General features: G+C 42.8%; 1 protein-coding gene across 1 annotated transcript; it reads left to right on the forward strand.

Annotated features, from left to right (window-relative positions):
• Positions 1-8,308: 8,308 nt before the first annotated feature.
• On the forward strand, positions 8,309-16,178 carry pitx1 (paired-like homeodomain 1; the record flags this gene model as incomplete). Its single annotated transcript, XM_080849103.1, has 4 exons — positions 8,309-8,354; positions 12,435-12,578; positions 13,998-14,200; positions 15,630-16,178. The coding sequence occupies 4 exons, from the start codon at positions 8,309-8,311 to the stop codon at positions 16,176-16,178; spliced, it is 942 nt and encodes a 313-aa protein (XP_080705229.1).
• Positions 16,179-19,695: the final 3,517 nt, after the last annotated feature.

The following is a 19,695-nucleotide window of genomic DNA, read 5'->3' on the forward strand; positions in this document are numbered from 1 at the left end:
TGATGGAGGAGAGACCAGGGTGCCATCTACTCTACATGACCGATGGAGGAGAGACCAGGGTGCCCTCTACTCTACATGACTGAAGGAGGAGAGACCAGGGTGCCATCTACTCTACATGACTGATGGAGGAGAGACCAGGGTGCCCTCTACTCTACATGACTGAAGGAGGAGAGACCAGGAGAGACCAGGGTGCCATCTACTCTACATGACTGATGGAGGAGAGACCAGGGTGCCATCTACTCTACATGACTGATGGAGGAGAGACCAGGGTGCCATCTACTCTACATGACTGATGGAGGAGAGACCAGGGTGCCCTCTACTCTACATGACTGAAGGAGGAGAGACCAGGAGAGACCAGGGTGCCATCTACTCTACATGACTGATGGAGGAGAGACCAGGGTGCCATCTACTCTACATGACTGATGGAGGAGAGACCAGGGTGCCATCTACTCTACATGACTGATGGAGGAGAGACCAGGGTGCCCTCTACTCTACATGACTGAAGGAGGAGAGACCAGGAGAGACCAGGGTGCCATCTACTCTACATGACTGATGGAGGAGAGACCAGGATGCCATCTACTCTACATGAGAAAAAAAAATCATTTGAGAAGATAATTCTGTGAATGCCTGGATGAGCACTCGTTTGTGTCCAGTGAAGAGAACAGGTTGAGTGACAGCCTTGTGTCGCTCCGGTACTTATCGTTTTTTAGCTGAGACAGACTGTTATTGACCTTAACCCACTGAGCCCTGCATATTAGAAACAAGTGATACCACTTAATGACTGAAGACTTGGCATCCAGCTGTCTAGGCTTCTGAATGATCAGGCACGGCGAACGAGAGTTAAACACAGAGCTAAAGTCAATACAATGCAATTACAATACAATACAATTAATCTGGTCCTGTATATAATAATCTGCACATTATAATCTGTCTATATGTTGAATAATCTGTCTATATGTTGTTCACCACTGTTCACTTATGCTGTATTGATAAGATCTCCAGTTATCTGTAAATAATACTATTCTTTTGCATTTCTGGTTTGGTATTCTGCACAATGACAATAAAGAAACCTGCACAACGGACCACCGGCACACACTCGCACATCACTGAGTACATTTGCCATAAACGGTCCCTGGGCAGGGCGAAGAACGAAGAGCGAAGAGCATTATTAGGGCGCATCCCACCCTTACCATGGACTTCTTACTCCCCTCCCACCCAGCAGGCGTTCAGGAGCCTCTGCTCCCGTTCCCGCTCCAGCAGGCTGAGGAAAAGCTTCTTCCCCGAGGCTGTGAGACTGCTGAGCTCCATGCAACAGCGCTCAGCATTACTGCACTCAGTGCTGCGATGTCTCAGTGCTGCAATGTCTCAGTGCTTTTAGATTTGCTTTGCACACTCTCGCACTGGTTGAACCTCTCACGTTGTTCAGATTGCTATTATTTATTTTGTACATACAAGCAACTGTACATTGTTTGTTTAAACGGTACATACAACCCTTTTTATATACACTGCCCTTTCCAACGCTGTCCATTCCACCCCTGTGCATACCATAGTGAATAGATTATGCATTTATAATCACTGACAGAATAACACTGAGGCCGAGGGGGCCTGAAACCTTGCGGGCCCTGGTTGAAAGAAGAAGTGGGTTCACATCGATCTAGGGTGCATTCGTGTGTGGGTGGGACAGGACGGCTGCGAGTATAGGTATCGGACTTGGATCGGGTAGCATCCGCATTAGCATTTACCGTGATACCCGTGCAAATAAAACCATCTGATTTCTGACATGTCAGGTAGCAATCAAACTGCATGCACGTCAGAACAGAGAATGCTCTCAGACTGGAACAGTCTACAAATGACTGAAGAATGAGCTATCCTCCTGTTCCACTATCCAACGTGTTCTTTCGACACGTTTAAATACGGAGCTGTCAAAACATTGTAGGCAAAACCTTCCGTCACTCTGAAAGGAATAAACTGCGATGTCGGCAGTATATGACAATTTCTTCATTAACAAAACGGAAATCATACTGGCAAACAGATACATCTTTATTTAGAGGCGCAATGTCAGATATATTTTAAAACTTCAACATATTAAAAGCGCCATCGTGACAAGTAGGCTATGCGAAAGTTACCGGCAATAATGCAATGCATCAACCAGCCCTACAAGCGCTCCTGGAGAGAAAGGAGATGATGCCTTACGACATCACAGATGCTCTGCTTTAGACGACAAGCCCTGTTTAATTAAAAGTACTCCTAACTAGAATTATTGCTGATGCGTTAATAAAAAGACGCTGGTTGAACTGATTTAACTTTTTGTCTTATCAATAACTGGGTTGCTGAGTCCTGATGGAACAGCCTATAGGCTACAGTAACAAAACGTGTGTGTGTGGTGTGTTTTCTGTGGAGAACTCGCATTTCATTTGTGTTGTATAATCATTTCATTATGTGATGCTTGTGCCGCGTTTTTCTGTACACGTATCCTTGATTGTGTCCTTATTTCACCGTTTGAAAATAATCGTTCCAACTAAATATTTGCTACTTTACTACTAATTAATTTCACCTAAAGACCTGTCTTAAAATTGCAGTGAACACAAGTCAGATTAACAGATTAATGAGTGTTTTTTGTATTTTCTTCACTTCATCTAGTTGCTCTCAGTTAGTGTAGCCGAGATGTCAGTGATGAAGTGCTGCTCCGCGTCTGCATATGTCGTGTTAAGGATGGGATAGTCGGGATGGAGCATTTCATTGTGGTTGCAAAATGTTACAATTCCTAAATGTCAAGAAAATGTTTTTAGATGATTTTTAGGGGGCCCTTTGAATAGATGTAATCTCAGGGCCCTGAATATTCTTAATCTGTTCCTGTATATAATAATCTGCACATAACAATCTGTCTATATGTTGAATAATCTGTCTATATGTTGTTCACCAATGTTAATTACACTGTTCACGTATGCTGTAGTATTGATAATACCTCCAGTTATCTGTAAATAATACTATTCTTTTTTTATTTCTAGTTAGATGCTAACTGCATTTTTCCTTTCGGTATTCTGCACAATGACAATAAAGATGAATCCAATCTTATGTCAAATGTATCTCTGGTTCACGGCTGCTTTACGCATCTTCTTGTCTGAGTGGACTCGAATTTGCCCCCGCGCACATGTGCGGTCCGCAGGTTTGAGCGCAAGCTCGGTCACGGTGTAGTGCTTAACTCCAGACTCATCAGGCGATTACACCAGTCACCGGGCAATTACTGCTCCGAGGCCGGAGCGCTCTCATTTGGGATGTAGGGGACGGGTTTAAACCTCATCAGTGAACAGGGCTACGGGTCAGACGACTCGTGCACGTCGCCATGGAGACGAGAAGTACTGTATCCGACTCAGCTCAAAATTAGGGCCCTACAAGTATGACGCGGTAATGGCACAGAAACAAAATAAGCCACAGACATATTTAAAGATACAATTTCAAAGAGTTGTGTAAACAATTATGATCAAAACTGTGTGTAACTTTATCTTCTGACCGGAAGAATGTGATCAAACAGAGACCCCTTTTAATAGGCTAGTCTATTCCAGGGTAGACTGTAGTCCTATAGCCTAGTGTAGCCTACTTAGTTACGATGCTGATTTTTTTGTTTTATCAGCTGGCTGATACATTAATTAAGAAATGAACTTCTCTTTGGTGACCGAAAACTTTTAGATTACATCGTGTAAAAAATGTTTTACCTACGCGCAGCCCGTTTGTCGCCAGCCGCAACCTGCAAGAAACCCTATACCGCCAGGGTTGAGGCTGGGACTGGGAGAGGTGTGAGAGAGATGCCCTTCACAATCAAACCGGCCTCGCAAGGAACCCTGGGAAACCGGCTACGCTGCCCACTCCGGAGGGACCGTGTTCAGCTGAGGGCTCTGTCGTTAATCCCGCGCGGAGAGGCCGCAGCTAATGCCCTCGTCGCTCTTGGCAAAGTTTAAGAGGAAGACAGGCCGAATTTCACACTCGGTAGCTCGTCCTTAAGCATCGCAATGAGCTGACAGCGAAGTGAGCGCGAGGGTAGAAGGCCGCGAGACCAGCTGAGGGCTTAACCCGCGAGCTCTTGCTTTAGGGAGAGCAGGGGGCCACAGGTTGACTCTGAGGAATTGCTTTCACCTGGTATTATCCTTCAAGATACCATAGACAAACCCAATGCGTACATATTTCGAACTTAAAAATGATTAAACGACATACAAAAGAAAAGGAAACATTCGTATTAGTAGGCCTATTTTTGTGCGTAATTCTCGGTCCCTTGAATCATGCGCTGTGGGCTCTGCAAACTCACAAAAATAGAGGCTGATTTGTTGGCCTTAAATGGCGGTTAAATGTGGATGTTGTCTGAACTGCTTACTTTTGCTGAATGACATTTAGACACGTTTGTTTTTAAGGGAGATCCCGGCCACGCGCGCAGGCGAGCACACTGGCGCTTTTTAGCGCACTGGCCTGAACAAATACATACTCCTATATAAGTTCACATGTTGTCACAGTCCTATGAAGCCTGAACAAATACATACGTCTGGCTATATAGGCTAAGTTAACATGTTGTCACAGTCTTATGACGTCTGAACAAATACATACTCATATAAAAGTTCACATGTTGCCACGGTCCTATGAAGTCTGAACAAATACATAGCCTTATATATGCTCATATGTTGTCACAGTCCTATGAAGCTTAGGCTACGTGTTTTGTGAATTTCGTGTGACTATGGGCAGAGCTCATGTCGCACACCACCGTAACTGGATAAAAACGCCGATGTTAGAAGGCCCATTTTAAGTTAGAACCATTTTCCTTTTGGAATTGGCAGTATACCCCATATGTCGTTTAAATAGATTCATGACTTCAACGACCAAGGAAGATAATACTTTTGTTGATTGGAAATAGATGAACTCACCTTGTAGATGAACATCGGGATAAAGAGGATTTCCTATCCTTTACTCGGCTTCCGTTGGCTGCAGGGGAAATTGGTAAAACTAAATTACGAGTTATCCTGCTCAGCAATTATATTTAATTTCAATTTATGAAAGCCCGAAACGAAATGCCACCCCCGACACAATTAAGATAATTGTAATTCATAACTTTCAAACAATTTAGTTGAATTTGCAGTCTTTTTCTCAAGACACAATTCTTCTTAATGGTGTTCTTCTTAATCTGTCAAAATGAAAATTCAATTACATTGTTGGTGCTCCTGAATGTAACCAAAGACACTTCTAGCCTACCAAGATTAATCAGGCTACTCTAATAAATAGCCTCAACATGAAGATAGAAATTAGTTGCAAACTGGAAACAACACCATATTTAAATTTAAATAGAACAATTATTATGATGTTATTCTGATCACCATGACGTTTATGAGCTCTGAGCGTCTTAGGCCTATATGTGTCTTTAGGCTACGCATTGGAATTAAGGAACTGTCTTTTAATGTTCAAAGATCGGGTTAAGCCTTTGCAGTCTTGTCCAGCTTTCGATATCAACTATTTCTCCCTTAAGGACCGAGGATCCTAAGGATCCCAAATAGGCTACTATTCAGTTATGTAAACTAAAGGGCATTTAAGCCATGGTGTGGATTAAACATAAGCCTACAATAAACTCGTAAAAAGATTTTTATGAGGACGGATTTTCAGTTAGACCGAGGGACCAAGCGCCAGAGAGACACAGAGGAGAGCTGAGAAAGAGGAGAGACGTTTCCATCTCACATTAATAACACAAACACTATTACAAAAAATAACCGACATCGTTGGATATACAATTTATGCGCACGTTTCTGGAACTTTGAAAATAATATTTATCAAAAAATTAAAAGGACAAATGATCACATATGTGTTGTCTGCGATTTTAATATGTTGTTGATCCAGAAATCTTGCATAAGCCACTTTCCAATACTGGATTTAAGATAATCTATCTATTAAAGGGCTGGCTATTATTTTCGCAGGCTTCTCCAGTACCGATCTAATAATAGTTGGCGTAGGCATCTAGCTATAGTCGGTTAGGCTATATGCAGAGAGACATACTTTTCCTCTTTGTAAAAACACGTTTTATTTACACTTATTCTTAGGATAGGGGCACGGGGAACACTAGAGTTGCGCCATAACATGTTTTAAATAGTCACGCTCCAAAAGGAAACCATAGTCAAACACGTTCAACACGACTCGCATATTTCGTCAAGGCATAGTTTAATTTGAGTTGAGTTGACCTATGGAAGATCGCTCTTTCTCTACAGCTCTATTTATTTATTTATATGTTCTTAAAGCTCTGGAAGGCCAATTATTTCACCAGTGCTGATTCCTCCTTCGCATCCTGGATCGGGTTCTCATCATGGGGCACACAGCCATGACGTCATTCAAGCATGAGAGAAAACGCCCGAAGAAAACCCAGCGCGAAGCAGAGAAGCCGTCACAGCATAGATTTGGACTGCTCACCAACTCCTGCGTAAGTGGATCTATTTTTCACCTGCATGGAGAAATCTTGAGAGGAAAAAAGGAGACATCTACTTGTTTCCGATCCAGCCGGTGAGTGAGCGTGTATTCATTGTCGGGAGAGGGAAACCTGCACACTAAAACACTGAATTGATCAAACATCGTTTATGCCGGCATGCGACGGCGAACGTTATGTTTTATGGTTTTATCGGGAAATACAAGACAGCGCAGACGAGTGCGGCTGAGGTAGACTATGTTGAATACCTTATAATCGGTGTGTGGAATAAGCAGTCGCCGGTAATTCTTATTAACAAGTGAAGAATTGTGAGCTAAGACGCACTATACAAGCGCTAGACCGAGCGGACACACACACACACACACAGTAGCCTACGAGGAAACTCCAGTCATTTTGCAGATGAGTCACAATACCACCCGTGTTGACGTTCGCGTTCAGTGCTGTCTTTCACGGTAGTTGTCCCGAAAAAGATTGGTTTTGCACGCTTTGGCAGGGCGAGGTAAACGCAATGCAGCCCGGGGGGGTGACTCCGCGCGGTCTAGTCAAAGAGGTATAGGCTACTCAAACAGGACCTACAAAGTTTCTACGAAAATGAACGATCTAAGACATTTTCGAACAAGACACAGAAAAACAAAACACATGACTTCAGATGATCTATTGTTGAGTCGTCGGCTATCCACGGTTATTGTCGTCTTTAGTTGAATTAAGCAGTTTAACAAGAAACACCAGATGGACAGACGAAATTCCAACATTCAATGGGGCTGCGTTTCTTACTGGTGTTAAAAAAATCAACTTCAATGTCAAAGCAAAAAAAAGAAGAAGAAGAAGAAGAAAGAAAGAAATCAAATAGTAGGCTACTCAAACAGCGATACTTATAAAATACTAAAAGCTTTTAAATAGTAAAACAGTGCTGCCTGATTATTATTTGTTTCACTGTGCTAGCTCTGTAATGGTCTACTTTTGATGCCTTCAGTATGTCTGCAGGTGACAAGGGGCCCAACCTTTATGTGCTTGTTGATGCATAATGTCTAGTAACAGTCTGGGAAGAAATAAGGAATATTTTGGTTCAATCGATCTGAAAATCAAGGCGGTTTTCTACATGCATACGTGTCTAAATAATGTGCAGGCCTGCGTCCCCAGTGATGGTGTGTGTTGAAGTGTGTGTGTGTGTGTATGTGTGTGTATGTGTGTGTCCGAAAAGGGAGAGGATATGGGAGAAAGGAGTATGGGGGAGGATGGACAGATGATTTATGAAGGGTCCTCAACAGATGAGAGAGAGACGATAGGAATCCATCACACTAAGATCACCTTATACGCACACTGATCACCCATGTCTAAATACACACACACACGGGCGCGCTCACACACACACACACACACACAATAATGCCGCAGTTCCTGCTATATTATTTTTTTTATCAGTAAAACTGTAAAAACAACATTGGTATGTTCCCAAATTCCCATTATTGTGTGAAGAATCAAGCTAGCTGTATCATCTCCGTAACTTGCATAGTTCGGGTTATAATGACGACTGCGAATTGGCTAAATTATGTTGTATTAATTCACCTGTGTGTGGAAATGATCATGCGTTTAAATAAACCGCCACTGAATTAGACATATATATCATTTTAAAATCCAGGGTTTAATCCACACGGACAATACGAAATAGCACGTTTTACAATGTGACTAAATTCATTTGTAATTATTCGTTATGTGGAAATGTATGCCTATTAGTCTTTTGTGTGTTGTGGTTTGCATTAACATTGTAAGATAAGATGGACATTTGTAAACACACGTGGAATAAAAGGAAAATAAACGTGTTTGTTTTGTTGCGTGTGTTTCCTCTTTTCACAGGTATTTGGAATGGAACTTAATTTGTCCAAGAATGTAATCTCTTGCGGCGATCAAGGTAAAGCCATCTCTACACACCTGTATTGTTTCTGTCGAATCTAGCAGTGGTCAGGGGGCCGGATTGCTACAGAGGATGATCCCGATTCCACTGATTCCGCCTTTTTTATCCCATAATTGCCTCTTAAAGCAAGCTGAAGCATGTGTATGTCCTGTGCCCGCCTCTCAGTCTCGCAATGCTTATACTCTTCACCGAGCTGCGCCAGTAAATCATCAAATGACAGTTTGGCTGCTTTAATATGTAAATAGTGTCAGTTTAAGACCCATTGCTGGATTGATGCTTGAATTGGGATGCGAGATAGATTATAATTGTCAGTTGAGTTTGACTAATATGAATTATTGAAACTATCTAAATGTATGAGGGCGATAATGCCTACAAGAAAAACCTTATTTGAAATGGCTTGACCAGAGTGCTAATATGCTTTAAACCCACATTGAAAGTCAGAAAAAATAAATGTTCATGATTTTTAGTTACCTAGAAAGCCTACATGGCCGACAATTGTGTTTTTGTATTAAATTTGTAACAATAGAAATGCTATTAATTTATGGCACAAGGCGTCTTTGCATTAAATCACAAATTCACCCCATTCAATAACTTTGGCCTTATTTATGACTTAATTTAAGATCCGAAACGGTTAATGAGTCTAACCTCCAGTGCAAGAAAAACATTAATAAAAGGATTAAGAAACCATAAACTACATGGTTGTTTTAAACTAAAGTGCATCCACTTATCTATGCAAAGTTTGGTGGTAGAAACCCAACTAACTGAAAACACGAGCGAACAGACAAGGATGTAAATTCAAACAGAGACAATCCATGTGCACGGGCCTTCTGTTGTGTGTAGGTGCACAGGTAAATATGGACCAGCCCGTCGTCATGCGCACATCAACCTAAAAACATGTCCGTGACGCTCCAGTGAGAACCAGCAGTCACGCGGACCGACCTTCGCATGTCCCACGGGCCACCGAGCAGAACCGGGCTGTTCTGGTGTTTGTTTTGCTAGTTAGATTGGTTTGATTAGATTGTCAAATAAACCTCTGTGAACCGCCAAAGCTTATGGTTCTAGTTGTTCACTGTTGTTGTAGACGGCGACGGCGGCCGTTTATTTTGATTCTCACTTTCTCTTTGATCAATATTCCCTAGCTGTTCTTCCCCGCCTCTTCAGCGGCGGAAAGAACAACATGTTAACACTGTCCCCGCGATCTGTCGGTCCCCCGCCGCCATGCGGTCAAGGCCAGCAGGCCCTTAACAACCGCTTACCGCTTTACCGTCCCGTGAGGTGCCTACTGTTGGCCCTACCGCGCTCTGACGCACCTTGAAGTTCTTCCTTAGAGCCTGAACCTGAACTCCCGGTTGCCATGGTCACTCAATTAACCACATAAAGGCCATTTTGTGCAGAGTCATTTTGGTCAGGCAAGTTTGAACACATCTGGCTGCGTCGAAGCGTCGCTGATTGGCGAGAAGTGCTCACCCCAGCCGTTCCCCTCATCTCCTAATGACTCCACCACTACAGCCGCACTGCACCTCTTCTCTCCGGAAGAGGCCAAAGCCATTTCACAGTTTGAGGTTTGGGATGAGGGCTGCTTTCACTCGAATTTGCAGGGCTTTATGTTTGAAACAGTCAAGTGTTAGCTAAGTAGAAGAGTGTTTTATGCTATAGCCTGTCACGTACCAGCAATTGTGTGACGGCATTCTGTGGCCTGCCTATTGGAAGGTATCGGGATATTACTGAGTATGAAAATGAACCCCTTCAGCAGGCAACAGTAGCTAGTCTAATGTGCAGCATCAAGACAGACTTAGATGATTTTCAGTAATTTCTTCCAAATTTGTTAACAAAAAGCAAAAACCTGAAGCTGTGAATATTGCTAATAGACGAGGTATGTTTTGATTAAACTAATCATCTGTTTTAATTAGCGATGCATGCATTCCAGCCTATATACAATTGAATACAGTCGATGCTGAACTGCCTTAAACCTTTTTTAATAAAAAATAGACCTTTATGTTGCGACGACAACTCTTCTTCCCAGAGTTTCACAGTTCGCTCAACTGTCAACGCAAAGAATCCCGGTGTTAGATGGCATGACAGAATATGTGAGAATTGCGTGCGTGCACCCCATTGTGTTGGCGGGGGGGGGGCTCAGAAATAATATTGCGTTACACTGGACAAGGCATCCGAAAACAAATGAATGAGAACTAAGTGATAGTCAAGAGGGCGCACAAACGCCCTTAAAACAGGCCCTAGAGGAAGGCTTCCCGCCAGACCGGCTCTTGTATCAAACGCCACTGTCATGAGCGAGCAGATCAGCGCGAGGCTGGCGCCGCTGACAGCGGAAGCTGACGACCCCGTCTCACCTGAACACCCTTCTCCTCTTTTTATGAAAGAACGCAAACTTTGCTCCCGAGTGTGATTAATACCGCCGACGACATAAGCGACTCATGTAACATCATTATCAGATGTGGCCGATGAGTTGTCTCTGCGACTGACTGAGGGGGTGAGCCGCTCTCTGGTGTCATCGACTTTATCCCATGACACCCTCAACAGTTGTGTCGCGGTTACATTTCAGAAAAGGCCTTTTCTACTCGATCGAATATCCTATACAGAAGAACGGATTACCTAACGGTCCGCTGCGGGGTTATGGATCAGGAAGAATGGGGGCAGCAGTGTGAATGTTTCCAAGCGTCTCTCTTGCGAACCAAATTTTGCATCACCCACTTAAATGCTGTGGGCTTGTTTCGCAAAGGGTGGCATCCATGAAAGTAAATAAAATACAGCTCTGTGCCTATGGAAGCACGTACGATTTTTTTAATTGAATTTAATTTAATTAGGAATGCAAAATAATATCTATTGATAATTTCAATGCATCCATCATTTGATATAAACGAAAGTTACAGACACGACCAGGAAAACTCTAAATTCAATAATTCTGTCGGTTTTCTGTGCGTGATCCTGTGTCAGTAGTTCCCTTGAGTATTAACTCACCGGTAGGCGGCGCTATGCCACTCCACGGAGTCCTGCAGCAAAGGTGGAGGCCATTACTACTAGGTTCAAAAAAATATTATGTTAATAGAAAACCTACAATGGCCGTCATCTTTATGCACGGTTTAGTAGCCTAATTGCTAATACCAGACCTAACATTGCTGCTACTGCCTATATGCCTATAAAAACAGCATACAATAGAATAGTCAATGCAAACTAAAACAATCATGACTACTCGTTTCTTTATTATTATTATTTATAATTTGTACTTGTGGTTATTAAATAACAATAACTGATAATATCGTTTGTTTTGAACGTCAATAATTAATTGGTGTGTGATGTCATGGTGACGTGTGTATATCTTAGTACCCTTTCATTCATGGATTGGAGTATGATTGCACAGCAAATAGGCTGAACATGTTTCATTCCAATGAGTTCGCTGGCCGCCATTTGAATGGACCTACGCATCGAATATTTTGTATTCATTAAAGTAAGTTTAACTGAACAGCATTTTCACATTGGAGAGTTTGCATCCGGTGTTTCTATTGTTTCTCTCTACTCATTGGCCTTTTTTTAAACTCAGCCATGGGTCTTGGATATGTTTACTTTGTTGACCGCATTGGAGAGGTGCAGTTTGCGCAGTGCATATAAGAGCAACCAACTTCTTCTTTCTCACCCAACTTCTTCTTTCTCAAACTAACACAAGTCTAGAGAAAGGGGCTTTTTTCACGCCAGATCTCCAATCTAGCCTGTAGCGCGCTAGCCTTTTTCGTGCTCCCCCCACGGGCGCTCTGGTATCCGGGGATGGCGCCCGTGTACAGTGGGAGGGACCCACGTGAGGCGGGGAGGAGAGCAGGGGAGGAACGAGCTCGGTTTGAGCTGCGCGAGCGGCCTCCATCCACAGACACTCCAACGGGGAAACCGAAAGCGCTTGCGCCTCGTCCGTGCTCTGGGGCTCGTGGCCACCAGCCTACCTGGGGACACCACTATTCTTATCCCGCGATGGAGGCGGCTGTCGAACGGATTGACGAATAGACGCGAGGAGGAGGCTGGCGTAAATTTAGGGATGAAATAGTTTAACTTTGAATCATTGTTTCTTCCAAGGTGGGATGAATTTGGACCGAATTGCCGAGCCCGTGAGACCACGCGACATGGCCTCTACATTTCACTTGCCGAGAACGGGCAGCAGCAGCACGCGGGAAGCGTTAGAGAACTCGAGCTGCGAGTCATCGGACGCAGAGATCGCAGGTAGGCGCACTCGGCTGCTCTGGCGGCTCTCTCTCTTTCTCAGGACCCTCCCTGTCACTAATGCTCCTTAATCCTGCTACACGCCTCGGCCTGCTCAGCCGCCGCGCAGCACAGCTCTCTGTGTTCAAACTTGCACTAATCAAGCAAGAGGCGTGCAGTTTATAGCCGTGTTGTTGTCGTGATGCGGATCTCACTAGTGGAACAGACTAGTATGGTGAAGAGTGAATGTATTTTATCCCCTCGGGTTTCCCGTACTTGGAAATAGGTATTCCAACTCTCACGTTGTGACCAGCTCACTTCTTGTCTGTACTAGTAAACGAGACTGTTTTCCTTTGCACGCCTGTGTCATTCTTGTAATTTAAAGATCTAAGTGCCAACGCTCGGCTACACTAGTATAGCTCAAAACTGTTTTTTTTTTTTTTTTTTACAAACCAGAGGTTTCTGATCTGGTGGGACAAATGTTCCAATGGACATAAAGATTAAAAAAAAATGTCGTATTGTCACAGGTTCACTTTTTGCGTCGATTGCAATATTTATATTTACAAATCTCATAGGCTATTTGTATTTCCATGCAGGTTAAGAATGGACCGTTTTACGAGGCTGTTTCTTAAAACTCTGGAGCAGGCAGAGGCATACATATGTTTGTGATGAGCACTAAGCTATTTAATGTGCTCCAAATGTGACGCGCGCACACACACATACACACACACACACACACACACACACACACACACACACGGAGCTCATTTCCATGACCTGAATTATAATAATTTTCGTGTGCAGTTTTATCGACAACTGTGCTTTTTTACAGTAGTACTTGTAGCCGGCGTGATCAGTGAGGATATGTGCCGTTAAAGGTGAACGCTATGTAGGCTAGGACCTACTGGATCTGCACAGTCTATCCTTTTTTTTTCAAGATAGAAGCAAGCATGTCAGATGGACGGTGTATTTGATCGACTCTCCCTGACATGACCAGGCCCAGATGTGGCCTATATGCTACTTAAGGTATCATATTTAGGGCCTCTCCCAGATCTCAGAGCTCTCACTGGGACTGAATTATATCAAAATAACCAAAAGGCCCGTCTAAAAAAAAAAATCGATTCAAACTATAAATGTCCTCGTACCATTTGCTAGGTCTACACATACAGTTGTATTTTTGTACCATCAGGCCCAGAGTCTCTTTGTCCTGGGCCTAGTGTCCCGAACGCTAAAAAGGACTTGAAATCGGTCATAAGAGGGATATTGCAGAGCGGTTTCCCGACGCCGCACTTACGGCAATGATGAGTCTATGATGTCGCCAAAATCCACGTAGGCCGTTAAGATACGTCGTTATCGGGAAACTAGGCCCTGGTCTTTCTGTTCTTGCGTTGCAAATCCTGCCCAGTTAATAGAGAATCTCCTCTCGCTTGTTTTTGACAGAAAAAGAAAGAACCGTGGAGCACCGCAGCGATGATGGACAGGCGGACGACCCGAAGAAGAAGAAGACGAGGCGGCAGCGCACGCACTTCACCAGCCAGCAGCTGCAGGAGCTCGAGGCCACCTTCCAGCGGAATCGCTACCCGGACATGAGCACGCGCGAGGAGATCGCAGTGTGGACAAACCTCACGGAGGCACGAGTGCGGGTGAGGGAACATAACGACATTATGCAATTTCTTTGGATGGACCTGTTGATCATTTTTGGAATAAAATGTAATTCCCAAGTATTTCTGGATAACTTAAGGTTTGTACTGCACTAATTATGAATGATAGACTAGACCTGGCTTTAAGATTAACAAGCGCAGTAGATTATTCATTCGTGATGAATATTTACAATATCTGCGGGAACATGCAGTAACTGCTTAAAATGTTTCACATTAGGAACTATATTTTTTTTAATGTACAATTTAATAGATTTATATTTTATTAACTAAACAAATTACTAAAAGTATAGTATAGTATTTAGAAGAAGAAGCTTTTTAAGTCATGACTACTTGTACAATGACTGCCATATGTCCTATGGTTTTAAATAAATTAATAATTAATTTAATCTGAATTATTAATTTAATCTAATACATTTACAAATTACAATTTACAAACATATAACATATAGCCCAGGAATAATTTGCTTTCCGCTTTGAAAAAGAATACAGACATTGTATGCAAGGTACTTTTTTGTTAGCCACCACTTGTAGCTTATTGAATTGGTTGTAAATTGGCTTTTTTACTTTTAACTTTTCTAAATAGGCGCAAGCCCACATATACGATATTAGGGTATTTGAATAAAATGCTTTATATGATTTAAAAAAGAAATAAACAAATATTTTCTGAAAAAAAATAGATAGATACGCTGACTAAATTATTTTAGTAGGTTCATAGTTTTAAGTATTTATATGGTGTAAAAAAGACTAACTATAAGGAATAAAATGTAAAAAGTAAAATTAAAATAGCGGCCGTTTTTTAACTAGCGCCAGTAGATGTGTTGTTGTATCTATGTTAGCATGTCAGCATGCAGTAGTATTGCCAGCAAATGTATAGTGATGAATTCACTGATTATCACACTCTCAACCTAACGTCACCTCTCTCCCGTGCACGGTCACGGCTTGGGAGTGTGTGCTGTTAAATTGTGGGCACGACGCGGGAAGAGATAGGCTGCTAAATATAGCCCTCGGTTGAGGCATATACAGTCGTATCGCTCAGGTCCTTGTGGACAATTCGTCAAGGCAGCCATGAGGGTCCTCTCCGCCAGCCTAGAAATAGACTCACCGCGTTGTTTAAAATAACTCATATAAGCAATAATAATAATATATCACTGTCTTCTTAATAAAGGTTTCTTTACACTTCCCGACACCTACTGCAGCAAACAAGCTCTCCACATATCATGAAACAACAGTAGATTATTTTCAGTTAGCCTACCAATGACAGTATCCTATAAGAAGCATACCCATTTGTATTACTTGTCAACTAATAGCTTACATAAATGTTTTTTCCCCCACTAGGCCCATTGTTCAGATAGAATGAGAAAAGCTTCAACATCAACAACAACAACAATAATAATGTATTCACTTTTTCTAGGTATGGTTCAAAAACCGCCGGGCGAAGTGGCGTAAGCGGGAGCGGAACCAGCAGATGGACCTGTGCAAGAACAGCTACCTGCCGCAGTTCAGCGGGCTCATGCAGCCTTACGAAGACATGTACCCGGCCTACACCTATAACAACTGGACCAACAAGGGCCTGGGGCCAGCGCCTCTCTCCACCAAGAACTTCACCTTTTTCAACTCCATGAGTCCACTGACCTCGCAGTCTATGTTCTCCGCCCCAAACTCCATCTCATCCATGAGTATGGCGTCCAGCATGGGACACTCGGCTGTGCCAGGCATGCCCACCGCGGGCCTCAACAACATCAGCAACCTTAACGGCATCGGGAGCTCTTCCATCAATTCGGCGATGACGTCGTCTACCTGTCCCTACGGCCCGCCCGCCTCGCCCTACAGTGTCTACAGGGACACGTGCAACTCCAGTCTGGCCACCCTGAGACTTAAGTCCAAACAGCACCCGACGTTTGGATATAGTGGACTGCAAAGTCCCGGGTCTAGCCTCAATGCGTGTCAGTATAACAGTTGACAAATTAAACGCCATTAAAAAAAAATCTCGGAGACCAGCACCTGCGCAATGGGCGGAAAGACAACTAAAACTGGATTAGTTGCAAACGTTTCTTTTCTTTCAGATGGATTATGCGGGTTGTATGTGTTTACCAAATGAACTTGCACAGCAATTTCAAAATCCATAATTTGGATTTCAAAGTGAAGACGTGTTAAATTGCAACATTGTACATAATATACTTAACAAAAGAACTGTTGAACCGTTTGCGATTGCTCAAGTTGAAGATAAAAAAAAAATCGTATTTAAAATCTTTCTGTTGGAAACAAAAGGTCGAACAGGAGATACTTACCTTTTTCCGGAGTCGGCGCGGTGTTAGAGGAAGCCTGTGTATATTGCGCTTGTGTTGTCTTGACCTAGAAGAGGTGCAACGGATTCGGCGTTAATGGCAGTTGTCCTGTAGGCGATATTGTTACCTGCTTGGTCTTCTGGAGTTTTTCGTTGTTGTTGATGTTGTTGTTCATGATGATATTGTGCTTGTTGTCTTTGTTTGTCGTTGCAGTTGTTTATTTGCTTCAGTAGATGAATTGCATGCTTATCTTGAGTGCAAAGTCTTTTGTAAATTGATATTATAATAATGTGTAAAACCAGAACCAAGCACGTTCTTTATACTGTAACTAAAGGTGATTGAAACATACTCAAGTGTTTATGGTAAAATGTTTGAATAAAGTTCGGCAGAAGGAGTCCAGATTTATTTTCCACGTTTATGTAGCCTATCGTCAAAGTTATAGCTTCCTTAGACCTTTAATGTTTGTACTCTATTCATAGCCCGGGCGTCTTTTATCTAAATGGGCTTTTAAAACAATAAATGAAAAAGTAGCCTTCTTGTAGACCATTTGGATTCTACTTGTAATGATCATTAGACATGGAAATACATTTCATGTTATATTTCAATAGTACATGCTGCAATTATCACAAGATATGTGGAGCGTAGGCCTGTTCACTTTTACACACGGAACCCCTTCACGACATTGGTGACGCGAAAAGATGTTATCCTTCCAAACATAAACTCTAGTAGGACGCAATTAAAATGATTTCTTGTGGCTTTCAAATATGTAGCGACAAGAAGCTCGCAGACACGCAAGGGCGGGTTTAATTGAGAGTAATTCTACCCCCATATTTTATTCTTCAAAACAGCCCACACGTCACACAGCATCGTGGTGGCGTGTGGACATTCGGCCCGTCATGAGGCCGTCGGCAGCTGGGGCACTGCGGTTCGATGTGGGCCGGGCCAAGGCTGCATTGACAGCTTCCAAAAGAGCACATCTATAGCACTTATCATGGGAAAGGCTTCGTGTGGCATCGGGATTTATATGCTATGCCCACGGTCTCCTTTTGTCTGTGTCAGTCTCTCAATCATAAACCACATGCGCACACACACACATTCATAAACACACACACACACACACACACACACACACACACACACACACACACACACACACACACACACACACACACACACACACACACACACACACACACACACACACACACACGACAGCAGGGCCACATCTGGTCGACTACTTCTAACTGTTTCTGTTTCACACACACACACGTGCGCGCGCACACGTACACACACACACACACACACACACACACACACACACACACACACACACACACACACACACAAACACACACCTATGTGTCTGTGTGTAAATATGCAAAGATACGCTTCTAGACATGATTTAGACAAATTAAGGCTATCCACACGAAGAACTGGCTTGCGATTATGTTAAGGGAAATGACTGAATACCTTATCTAACTCAAACTGCTCGTACGATCAATAAGTTATCTGCTCCACAAAGCTCATATCAGTCAAATAGTCATTAAGTGATATTAAGCGCAGAGACCGCGGCAATTCATCTTGTATTGTCTAGGCTGACTTAATGCAGTGCCTTTCCATTTCAACTGCTCAGTGTTGGTATGGCTAATTATTTCATTAATATATTTATTAGACCTTAATTCTGAACAGCGGTAATTATTATTTCACAGGAGATAATATTAAATACAGAGACCATTTTCTTTTAAAATAAGCAATTACGTTTTAGCCTATTTCAGTTTGGCACTTTTTTCAGAACAATACTAATGTTGAATACATACATTCATTAGTAAGTAAATTCTATTTATACCACAAACACATTTTTCTGTCAAAAAAGATATTGATGGTTTTTTTTTTCGTTTTCGGAAAGGTTAGCTTAACTCTCCAAAAAGACAGGACATTTTCACGTTTCATGTTCTGTTACAACAATTACAGTGTAATGTGTCAATTATGTAGTTTGACAGACTAATAAAACGTATTCAAAGCTCCCAGGGATTTCTAAGAAAAACAGACCCTGCTTGGACTAGATGTTGCCAATCCGCAGAAGACTGCCACGGAACGTGACCCGTGGGGCAAAGTTCATATTGCCGTTTTATTGTTGGTAAATATTTGAAGTGGGCTGTTCTCATTGTATGCGTTTGTCAGAAAGCCAGTTCGCGTATTTAACGGCAAAATATCCTCCTGCACGTTAGGTCAAACATTTTCAAAAACTGATAGATGGTATTTGACGTTCAAATCACTTAGGATAAGAAAACAATACGTCCTGTGTTTATGGGCTTTCAAGGACGCATAATGATCCACTTCACTCGCAGGCGGTGGAGTCTGGAGAGTGTGTGCAGAAATCCTCAACCTTCCTCCATACTGCCTCCGACTGAAGCGCAAGGAAACTCCGCGTTTGGCCTCATCTTCAGACGTCTACTTAAAGCCGAGGATGCGAGAGTGGAAATAATCAAATATAGGCCAGTGACCCATTTTAAAAAGACAAACACTTTGGAGAGTTTCTCAAGTAGGTCTAAGAATATCTACACAACTTTATTATTACTGAATATTTAGGTGGATAAATAAAAAAGCGTAGCCTACGGGCTCAGATACACATACGCGTTTTTGTAAAAACGGGACGCGAGCAAATTCATTGATTCCTATGGTACGGCGCGTTTAAAGCGTGCGCCCCTTCTCCACCACGCGTTGCGTCTTTGAAGCGTTTTTTAGGTGCGCTTAAAAGTTGAACTATTCTCAACTTTCCAGCGCAAGGCAGGGAAGCGCACCGCTTAGTTTTGGCCGCCGCACTTTGCCAAAGCGTTACTGAAGCGTTTCTGCCTGAAAAAAGACGCGTATGTGTATCTGAGCCCTACCGCTACATGCTGTGATAAACTTGGTAGTGGGGCTACAAATGTCTGTGGGGGGCGACGACGAGAGTCTTGATGTGGCCTAGAACCAGCCTTCTCTGGTGGTGAGGTCTAAGTAACACAACCGTGCGTTACTGCAATCCTGAAGGCTTCTGGATTTCTGCTTACTTGGCCGGCTCCATCCCTACCACACGAACTCAGGAGAATGAAAACCAGCGGGCGACGGTTTGATACATCCTAAAGAATATGAATACGAAACTCAAAACACGTAATTATTCCCCGATCATATAACGCAGTACAAGGATGCCCT

The sequence above is a fragment of the Sprattus sprattus genome (assembly GCF_963457725.1).
Source record: "Sprattus sprattus genome assembly, chromosome: 1".
Classification (NCBI taxonomy): Eukaryota; Metazoa; Chordata; class Actinopteri; order Clupeiformes; family Clupeidae; genus Sprattus; species Sprattus sprattus.